The sequence below is a fragment of the Bemisia tabaci genome, chromosome 10 (genome assembly GCF_918797505.1).
Source record: "Bemisia tabaci chromosome 10, PGI_BMITA_v3".
NCBI classification, from domain to species: Eukaryota; Metazoa; Arthropoda; class Insecta; order Hemiptera; family Aleyrodidae; genus Bemisia; species Bemisia tabaci.
In genome coordinates, this window is record NC_092802.1 from 4186989 (window position 1) to 4198175 (window position 11187).

General features: G+C 35.0%; 1 protein-coding gene across 6 annotated transcripts; it reads left to right on the plus strand.

The window, feature by feature from the left end:
• Window positions 1-353: 353 nt before the first annotated feature.
• Window positions 354-7044, plus strand: LOC109035651 (uncharacterized). 6 transcript variants are annotated; one of them, XM_072305006.1, is made up of 4 exons: window positions 354-799; window positions 1981-2190; window positions 3193-3462; window positions 6855-7044. In XM_072305006.1, exons 3-4 carry the CDS (start codon window positions 3202-3204, stop codon window positions 6906-6908), a joined length of 315 nt encoding a protein of 104 aa, XP_072161107.1. In that variant the 5' UTR covers window positions 354-799; window positions 1981-2190; window positions 3193-3201; the 3' UTR covers window positions 6909-7044. The 6 variants fall into 6 exon arrangements, 3 of the variants coding, with proteins under 3 accessions (XP_072161107.1, XP_072161109.1, XP_072161108.1); XR_011900626.1 differs by having other exon boundaries at window positions 374-799; window positions 6858-7044; XM_072305008.1 differs by lacking the exon at window positions 354-799 and adding an exon at window positions 806-1128.
• The last annotated feature ends 4143 nt before the right edge of the window (window positions 7045-11187 follow it).

An 11187-nucleotide genomic window follows, 5' to 3' on the forward strand; every position in this document is an offset into this window, starting at 1 on the left:
CAGGATTTTATAAAAGCAGTAACAAACTATCTATGGATTTGATACTTTACCTCAAACTGATCTTCGTCTTTCCATGAAATTGGTAAGAATCAATGTGGAATCAAAAACGGACAACTAGACAATGTAAAATTCAGACAACACAGAGACTGAAGCATTTAAAAATGCGATTCTGGTTAAAATGTTTAAATTATGGTGGTGAATGAACAATTGGGGGAAATCTACAGAGGTGGGTGCTTTCAAATAAGCGTCTAATCTGGTGTCCCCAGCTGTTTTAATCGTCATAATCTGAGAACCATGAGCAGAGTAAATTTTTTTCTCATTTTCCAAACTATTTTTGACTATTACATGCTATTTTCCACTTTCTTTGGACTAAAATACAAATTTAGCACAATTTTTAATGTGCAGATTGCCTTCATTTGTCCCAAATTTGCGTGTCCCCCGTGCCCGGTTCTTGACTTTAAATCGATATTGCAGCATAGCTAGAGCGATTACTTGGGAAAACTTTATCGGAGATGAAAGGTAATGATTTTGAATTTGAGAAATAATAGTATAAAACACGTTTTACTATTTCAAAAACTTTTCTCACGCGTTTAAATCTTTGTCCCCGGCAACAGTGCGCGTGACTTGGCAACGGTGTCACGGGTTTTGAATAATTTCCGCTGCGTAGCGCTTTCGTCAGTGTCATCTGTTTATGTTGTGATAAGGTTGTTATTATGTTGTAGTTTGCTGGAAAGACGAAGATTTTAAAGTTTTGTGCCCTTAAAGAGGAGAAAAGGTGCTAAAGCTAATGTGAAACACGGTAGGTAACAGCTCGTAAAGCATACATGTCCACATTTGTTTCAGCTCTTAAATACCCTTCAAGTGTTAATTCATGAAAACCTTGATATTTTTCTGATTATTGAGGTTGGGTTAGCCACACTTTACGAGTTATAAGCATCATATTTGTCTTAATTACCAAGACAAGTTTAAAATAAAGCTTATGTCCACTCGGTCCCATGTCCACTCGGTCCCGTGTCCACTTCGGTCCCGTGTCCACTCGGTCCCACAATGGGACAGAGTGGACAAAGTAGAACAGAGCTCATTATGTCCACCTTGTCCGTCTGATGGAAGCTTAATTCAAATGAACTCGTAAGTAATTAATAATCCTTAAAGGGGGCCTTGAGTTGAAATGGAGGTCATTTAGTGATAGATTTACATTAATTCTGTACTTAATTACACTGATAAATGTGTGATAATATCAGCTTATTCTTTACCTAACATTTCTAACCCAACATTTGATCAAACCATCAGGGGAACCCTGATGAATAAGTGCCTCTCGGAAGTTTTGTTTCGATAATTGTTTGTTTGTGTGAAGTGAAGCATAATCTGAAAATATTTGAGTAAGTAAACTCTACACAAATCATCCTTTTTTAGAGAATTATTATCAGTTAGAGGAAAATTTAGAAAATTGTAACAAGAAGACAATTAACGTCCCTGAGAACTTGATACATACATGATGGAGCTATTGTTACCCACACAATATACCTTCATACTCATTTGTTTGCAATATTAACTCCATTTGAGTTGAAACAAATTTCACAAATCATCCCACAGTTTCATCGAGAAGGACCCAACGCATGTTTCTAGTCTAATGTATCACTTGGACTCATCACTTCTTGTCCGTAGTCCTGACGCTCGATTTGTTCTCTTTTTTACCTAATTTCTTTGGTATGAAATGATAACATGCATTTTGTAGGAATGCTATTGCAATGACATGAATTAAAATATTCTTTCTCATTTGACTGTCACTGGTCAATCAATGAATCCGCTGGCAAGATGGGATGATGAGAGTATCATAGTTGAACATTCAAAGGTAACTTTATGCGAAGGATGTGTGAAACATAAGATTTCAGAGCCTGCCACTGAGTTATGAAATTTTTTCTTGTTACAAAAAATGGAAAGTTCCCAGTTATTTAGCTCACTGTTAATGCATTCCAACAGGTCCTGAGATATCTTGGTTGCCTGAAATAGCAGAAAAGTCTACAGCTAGCATGATTTGCAGAAGCCAAGGACGTGATTTACCTATTTGAAATTTTGGAGATTCAACCTACATTTTCAAGAAGTAAGGAAAGCTGCCATATCTGCAGCTAAGCATTTACTGACACCTTTTCTGATAGAAGAATCGTGGTGGGCTACTCAAATTTTTAACAAGTAGGTACACAATTTTATTATATTACCCTTTCTTACACCTGAAACAAATTTTGACCTACTAAAGGTTTGATACAAACTCCACAGTTTTTTTCATTTGTGGACGTGTGACATGGATAGTTGATTCGGGCAAAAAAATTAAGGATGTGATTTTGACTGAAAATTCTCTGCGAGTCTTAAATAATAAGTTACGAGCAGTCTGGTTCACTTATTTTAAAAGAATCCTGACAAATTCATGTTCTACTTTGATTATAGAATAAGAGGTGAGCTGAATATTTTATTTATTAATAACCCCTCACATGAACTGATCATGAGCCCACTGTAGCGTCATTTTAAGGAGATGGGTTGTTTTTACGAGTCAGGTAAAACAATCGGTTGAAGGATTTTGACAGAAAACTCTTTGTAGTGGAAACAGAATAAGTTACAAGTGGTTTGTTTAACTCTATGCTAGTGGACGTACAACTGCATCTTATTTTAGCAATTCTGTGCCCTAAGCATTGCAGATCAGATTTTTAAGTAGCTCCTATAGAAAAACTGGTTTTTTTTTAAAAAAGAATTTCAACTGCTTACCGTAAAGCGGCATGAGATTTACTAGCATTTTCAATTCCCAAATGTTTATAACTGCATTCCTAAATACTCAGATATTGCTGATAATAGATAATGCTGCTTGATTATGTCAAAAAAGGTGAGCTGAATGTTTCGTTTACCTAGTTTTATACTTTTTAATTTTTTAATTTGTGATTGATCACTAGGAAGCAAAATTTTTCAAAAAGATTCAACCTAAGAAGGGGGTAATGCGTTATCATAAGACATCTTACAATAATTGGGGCTTTTCCTGGGTTTTTTTTTTTAATTTTCTATAATTTTGAGACAAATTTCAAGAAAAAACAAAATTTTTGGTTTATTTTTCTCTCTTCACAACTAAGTGTCAGAATTACACCTAACAACTTTAATTAATACAAAAATATTGCCTAAAATTTTATATAGAACTTTGTTTGTCCGTAGGAAATTGTAATGGACGAAGCGAAGAAAAGAGAACGGGACAGAGATAGGAAAAGAAAATACAGAGAAAAGCTTGTCCTCAATAATCCAGACAAAGTGCTACAAACAAAGCTAAAGAATAAGAAGTATTATCAAGCAAGATCTTCAAAAGGTCTGCTCAAAACTGTTAACAAAATGTCTGATGAGGAGAAATTCGCGAAACGTCAGATGTGGAAAAATCAAAAACAGAGACAAAGGCTAAGGAAATCACAGGAAGTCCATAAAATTCCAGTGGTAAATGATGATTCTGTTTTAAATGAATCGAATTCTGAATTTGAATCACTTGGTGCAGACCCTCTCTATTCCGCAGTTGATGTTTGTGCAATAGTAGGTCCCAGCGAAATTGTATCTTGTTCGGCTCCTCCCCCACCCTCCTTGAACTCAAGTCCAAACACCACATGTAGGTCCATTGGTCCAACTCCTGTTTTTCAAAATTCTGTAAGGGAGTCCATAGCCCTCTCGGCAACAACATCGTGCCCATCAAATCTTGTAAATTCAAAAACCCCGTCTCGCCAGTTAATTCTTGGCAAGAAAATAGCCCGTAGAAATAGAGATAAGTTATTAGGTAGAATCAAAATTCTAGAGCAGCAAGTACATTTTTACAAAAGGTTAAGTCAGAAGTACAAAAAACGTTGGCAAAGGGCTGTCCGGAAAAGAGTCAGCCAAAATCAGTCAAATCAGTCCAGTCAAACCGACTCGCCTCAAAAAGTAGTCAGACAAATTATCTCTGCCGGGAAAGAAGAAGTTAAACGCCAACTTCTTTTCGGGCAAGCTCTGGAGAAGCAACTCAGAAAAAACAGTAGAGAGTGTAAGAATTTAGTCCAGAAGAGGAATTTCGCAAAGTCGATAGGCGGCATGGTCTGTAAAAAATACGGCATGGAGAAAGAGCTTCAGAGGAGAAAAATTTCGTCGTATTACTTGCGCAAAAAATATGGAGGCAAAGTGATGTCAATAGGGTCAAAATTGAAACGTTCCAGTAAATTTGTAAAGTTAAAATCCACAGTTATGCATTTTTTTGAAGATGATGAAGTTTCTGTAATGACGCCTGGCAAGAAACAGTACATCACCAGACGTAAAGTTCAAAAACAGAGACGGTTCCTCAGGGATTCACTTAAGAATCTCCATAAAAAGTTTGTAGAGAAATATGATGTAAAAGTAGGATATGTAACATTTCTAAAATTAAAACCATTTTGGGTTGTCCCTCCAAAAGAAAGTGACCGCAACACATGTCGTTGTGCAAAACATGCCAATTTTGAATTAATTTTAAAGCCACTCATAAGGCAAAAATATCTTAGGAACGTCCGAAGTGTAAGCGAATTAGTAGCTAAGGTTTCTTGTAAAGCAGACAGTAAATTTTGTATGTTTGGCGAATGTAAAAAGTGCAATGTGAAAATTGTACCTTCATCTGTGATAGATCAAACAATAATAAAAAGCTCTCATTTAATACCATATGATCAGTGGATCAAGAAAAAATTGAGCGAAGTAACATCGAATAGTGGAGTCAGTAAAATTACAGTGAAAGAGAAAAAGAGAGACACTGGAGAGAATTTGATCGAAATTATAAATGAGCGTTTACCACTTTTTCTGAAACATGTTTATACAGATTATCATCAAAAAGTTTTTTTCAAAGATATTGTTAAGCAAACAAGAGGTAATGAATGTGTCATAATAATAGATTGGTCCCAGAATTTTGCAACAAAGTACGATGAGGAGGTCCAAAGTCGGCATTTTGGTGCGTCACAGCAACAAGTTTCCCTGCACACTGGTGTTGTTTATTTAAAAGGAGGGGAAAAACAAATTTCCTTTTGCACTGTCTCAGATTGTTGCCGCCACGATGCACCTGCGATTTGGGCGCATTTAGGGCCAGTTCTTGACATGTTAAAAAAAGATTATGAGGCCATTGAAATCATTCATTTTTTTAGTGATGGTCCCACAACTCAGTACCGAAACAAGTACAATTTTTTTTTATTTCAAAAATGTTGTATCGAAAGAAATTTTTACCAGGCTACCTGGAATTTTTCTGAACCTGGCCACGGCAAGGGAGCAGCAGATGGAGTGGGAGGCACTGTGAAGAGGACGGCAGAATTTGCGGTTCACTGCCGAAAATTTGATGTGATTGATGCCAAAACTTTTGTTGAAGCAACCTCAAGCCTAAAAATACTAACTTTCATTATTCCTCAACAAGACATCGAGGAAGTTGAAGCGTCCCTCCCAGCATCTCTTAAAACTGTTCCTGACACCATGTCACTGCGACAACTGACCTGGTGCAGGAACAAAGTTGATGAACTAGGTAGAAGAGCCTTGTCATGCAAAATTTGTATAGGCTCCTCACGTTGTTCTCATTTCCCATCTGGCAACGGCGAACCCTTCATTCAGCAGCACTTCAGTGTTCCTCGTATCCTTTACTTACCATACTTGCTTTATCTATTTTCCTTTTTTTCTGTCTTTTCCATTTTGTCTTGCATTGGTTTGTAGGGAGGGGGGTAAAATACCTTCTTTTCATTTCAGCAAAGTTTTCTTAACAGTTTTATAAACATAGATAGCCCCCTGGTCATCCTTGAAGAACGCAATGAGATCAATGAGAAAGTTCAGTCTGTCTCCTCCACCCCAGCCCCTGAGAGAACAACCAAAGGAAAGAAAAAACCGAAATCAAAAATCCGAACTGAAAACTCCGATATGCCCAATACTAATGAAGAACTTCAGCTTGCCCCTGCCTCCTCCAACCCAGCCCCCAAGAAAACAACCCAAAGGAAAAGAAAACCAAAATCCCAAATTGAGTAAAACCCCCGAATAAAAATCTACATCTTGAAATAAGTAATACTCAATATCATCTTCAGTTACTCCATAGTAATGCATGCTCAGAGTTGATGAACCTTTTCATACGCCAGTTTCCTACTAAGGAACTAAGTACATAGAGATTTATATAAAATCATGCCTAGTGCTTTTTTTACAGGGAAATCAATGGAGGATGTATTGTTTGTAAAATAATGTTTAAAGTAGGTTACTTCCTGCTAAACTCAGTTCATGCATAATCATGTCAATAATAGTGTTGAAAAAAATAAAATTTTCAATTAATTCTTCCCATTTCAACAATTTTAAGCTTTATTTTATGAACTTAGCAGAGTCAAGTACTAAACACAGCTAATATTTACCTAATTCTTTATTTTTTCATTTTTCAAAATTTAGGAAAATTAATAAAATTCAATATTGTGACAAAACTCAATTATTGTCGTCAAGAAGGGCAAGCTGTATCGTTTTCACAACTATCATTATCCTTTTGAATTAATTTTTCCCAAGTTCAATAATGATTGATTAAATTCTCCAGATTTCTAGGATTATTAATGTCTCACTGCAAAGTGACCAATGAACAATTGATTTCAGGACTAAACATGGCAATTCCGTATAAAATGAAAGTTTAAATAATTTAATTTAATATTTTTACAAGACAAATTTCCCTTCATCTCTCTCTTTTTCTGTGCTTCTCTTTATCTCCATCTATCTTTTTCTCCTCTTGGAATACCTTAAAAAATGGACATGTTGAATGATAATAAATCATTATTATAATTGAATTACAATTTGCATTTATCTGAAACCTCATTTAATTAATTCTATATTTTTGGTTTCAGAAGATTTGGAGTGCAGATTCCTTCCAGTTAAAGGCGCTTCGTCGAAAGTGTTAACATCTCATGCTTATGTTGAAATTATCATGAAGTCCGGATGCCTTTTTTATTTTAGTTTGTAATATTTTATATACTGTCATAAACCATGTAAAAATCAAATGAAAATTAAATAATTTCAAAGTTTCATGTTCCCAAATTTCTTATGGTTTCATTTCTTTTTTTCTCCTCTGTAGTCTTTGCACTACATTTATTTCTTTCCCAATTCGTTCAAGACCAAGATACGATTTAACATAATTTAATAGACACAATTCAGAAAATCCTGAAATGCGGAGCTGAAATATTATTGCATTTAAAAGTCATACCAGGAGAGGAGGTGTCATCAGGGCTGCTGCAAGGAGAACTAAGAGAGCAAGCACGTTTCTCATTGGAATGCCTCCACCCACTAAAATTTGCCAGCTATTTTAAGGAGAAGGAAATCCTCTCTCCAAAATATTTTTTTATGAAGTAACAACTGTCCTAATACTAACTATAACTCCTTCCTAATTGAGACGAAAAAGGAAAAAAATTATAGTTGGTCGAAGCTTTTGTTTCCCTTATCTTATTTATTTATCTTGGTATTTAGGTTCATTTTTATTTCTTTCATTTTCTTTGGCATTATTCGCAATTGCTCACCAATTAGACAATGGATGGCTAATCAGTAAACTAACACAAACAGTTTTTTTTATATTATTGGAATGAAATTTTATCCCTTGACAGGTAAATAGTTGCTGGACGTCAAATAAAACTGCAGGCATCGGCACGCAGCATTCTGAACTAGATTGTTAGGGTAAAGGTAAATCATGGAATCAGAGGCCTCACTCGGAATTCCTTCAGTTCGTTGAGTATGCAATTTCATCTCTTGAGAGTTAAAAAAGTTCCTTGAGGTAAAAGAAAACTTGTGACAGCTGCGCAGCGCACGCGGCACCCTCAGCTAGCCTGACTTCTGAGGAATGCAACACGGCTTGCGTTTGCTAGAGCGTAGCGATGTTTTCTTACAAAGATGTTACGAATGCGACAAAATCAGCAAAAGTTGGACAGTTTTCAAATTTTTGCATCAAGCTACAAGACTGGAGTGGATTGCATTCCGAAAGCTGTGGCGTCCAAAGGAGACCAGGCTCTAAACTGTTGAAGCTAGGATTACTGGTTCCATTAAAAACCCCTTCATTTCGCGGGGTATGCTAAATGGTCTCCGGGGAATTGTAATTTTTGTTGCTTGAGGTAGAAAAAAACTTCAATTTTTTATCCACTTTATATTGCAAATTTCTCTAAACTTGGGCTTTCTTCCCTGTCGAGGAAGGTCAGTGCGCACTCAGACCGGAAGAAATAATGTCCCAAAGTAGCAAACTCCATCATGCGATTAATCAATTTTTCTCTTATTTTCTCTATTCCGCAAGATGTATAATGATTCAATTTAAAAAATCATGTTTTGGTATAGTGTTCAACAATGTTTCAATGAAAATTTAAGACAATATTTTCAATGAAAGATGTTATATTTGATTTTTAAGACGAAAATCGGAGAAGTCAGAAAAAATTAGAGCAAATTGATGGAAGTGATACACTTGACGGTCAAAATTCGGGTTTAAGCCCAACCATTGAGCTTGACGAGCTATATTTCCTGATTCCACACCTAATGATAGTCAAAATAAAGTTCGGTTTACCCAAAAATTCACAAAAAATTTTTGGGATGAAATGGGACCTGAAATTAGACCCTTATTTGAATTCACCCAAGGTATTTAGAAGGCATCAATTTTGATTTGAAGATAGAGGATGAAGTATCAGTATCAATACTAACAGTAATAAACTTTCAAAATTGAACAGAAAACTTTAAAAATAAAACAGAGCGAATTTGGATACAACAAAGATAAAATCGAACAAAACAATCTTCAACAATAATTTATCAACAAAAAGCATGGCCAAAATTGGTAATGAAAGGAAGAGAGGAAGATAGAGCAACCAGAATCGAAGAGACATTTGCCATGAATCTAAATTAGGGAATTTCAGACAATTAGTTATTTCAAGATTTACAGCAAGACTAGTGAAAGCTTGTGACAAATACAGCAACAGTGAATCTCACAAAGAATTTATGATTACATACGACAAACTACGAAGAAATTTTATGGCAAAAGGTTTATGACTGGTCTCTTTTCTTTCTTGTGAAAAATGTTGTCCATCAACTGAGACCATCCACAGGAGAAGGGATTTATGAGCCTAAAAACAAGGGACCACTTCTTAGAGTAGCAGTTGCCTAATTGCAGAACCTACCAAAGAAGTCAAATAAAACAAAAGGGGTACGCGATTTGAGGTTTGCATTTTAAAAAGGAGAGACAATTAAATTGGGACCACTTTGCCTGTAAGGAAGGGTCCGATGTCTATCACAAAGGAATAAACGAGAAAAATAACATAGAAAAAGAAATGGCTGAGCCAGCAACAAAAATAGGGTCTTAAGGACTGTCTTTCTTCGATACTAACAATGGAAAAATCTCTTACTTCCAAGGAAAGAACCATTTGTAATTTTTGCAAAAATAACAGAGAAATTGACGGACACTAAAGTTAAACAATTTTACAAAGTTTAATTGTAAATAGAATTGAGCTTGAGTAAGTATTTTGTAAAACATTAAGCTAAAGAGTCTGCCTTGAGGAGCAGATCCCATTCCATGACGTCAAACACAACAATGTTTGTTAAATCCTTAAAGACACTGCGAAAAGAGATATTATTAAAACCAACAACACAATCAGGCTTTTAGGAGCATGATATGAAAGCGCAATGAAGAAGGGCAAAAATTTAAAAAAAGTTAGTTCAAAAAATAAAAATAAATATCTTCCAGAGAGAATTAAAGACATGGGTCCAATGCCAAGCATTGTAAATGAAACGTCAAACGATAAATAAAGAAATCTCTGAATTTTAGTAACCACTTAATTGAGATCCTAGATAAATTTTATTTAAAATAAACATTTGAAAATAAAAACTAAACCAGAATAAACTCTTCTCTAAATTACACAAGACTTTTCTGCAGGAAAACTGATTATCAGGACATTGAAACGACGTGAGCTGCGAAATAACATTATAGTACAGAGTAGACTTGCAAATGAAGTGGTACCCACTGTGCACAAGAAGATTTTAAAATAATTCTAGTGACGAATCTTTGAATTTTTTGGCAAAAAATTGATATATGTTTCTATTCTTTCCCCAGTGGAACAAGCTATGGAAAAAGAAAGCGTACAGAACATGGATATGAAATACGAGAATGCACAGAAGTGAAACTCGTTACTCTAAATTAACTGAAATTTTTCTTTCCTTCCTTTTCTTTTTTCGAACAAATATTAAACTGAGATCAGAGAGGGGTTCATTTGTTGCAATGATAGTAGGTACGGTTACGGAGACGAATCATACCTTCGGTAATGATGACGACACAAATCCCCTTAAATTTAACGTTAACAACAGAACTGCATACGTTTTAAAGGGGACTGTTTATATTTTAGCATTCGGGTACAAAACAGCTTCCTACAGAAAGTCCGTGCAGTTATAACAAATACACGTGCAATATACACAGTTCACGTTTGTTGTTAACATCATTATCACAGTCAATGTCACTTGAACTCAAAATTTCAAAACATTCAACAAGTCGAAGATATGATAAAGTTATTTGTTAACTTAGAATATGAATTGTTCAAAGAAAATAGATACAAAACAACTAAGCTTTGTTCAGATAACAATTATTTTGACTCTCTTTGTGTGAGTTAAAATTATCCAGTTTAAAAAGTTTGAAACCACAGAAAGAAAAATGCATACCAATGATATGCATATCAATGGTAGATGTTGAAAAGAGGGAATTTAGGAAATTCTATAAACTAGTGACATTATCACTAAAATTCTCATTGTGTAGACTGGACTTGTCTTAAAATCGCATCTTAATGGTATGAATTTTTAATTGAACTACATTAGGCAATACAGAACTACTATTTCTAGCATATTTTAGAAAAAACATGTATGATATTAATTTTCCTGCGCATACAAATGCTTTTGTGGATGAGCCAGAAATAGTACTTCCTGGTTGCAAAATGCAGCCCGATTGATAGTAAGAACCATCCAAATTCCGAGTATCTGCATCCAACATTAATGTAGATATATTGGCAGGAGTGCAAAAATGCCCATTAAAATTGGGGTTTAAGTCATAGTACATATTATTAAAAAAATAATTTCCCGCTAAAGCAAAAGATTCAACCATTAAGACACGATTTTGTCACATATGCAGCAGACCTAGTTCTCCCCAATTTTTCTTTAAAAATTCAAAAAGCAATG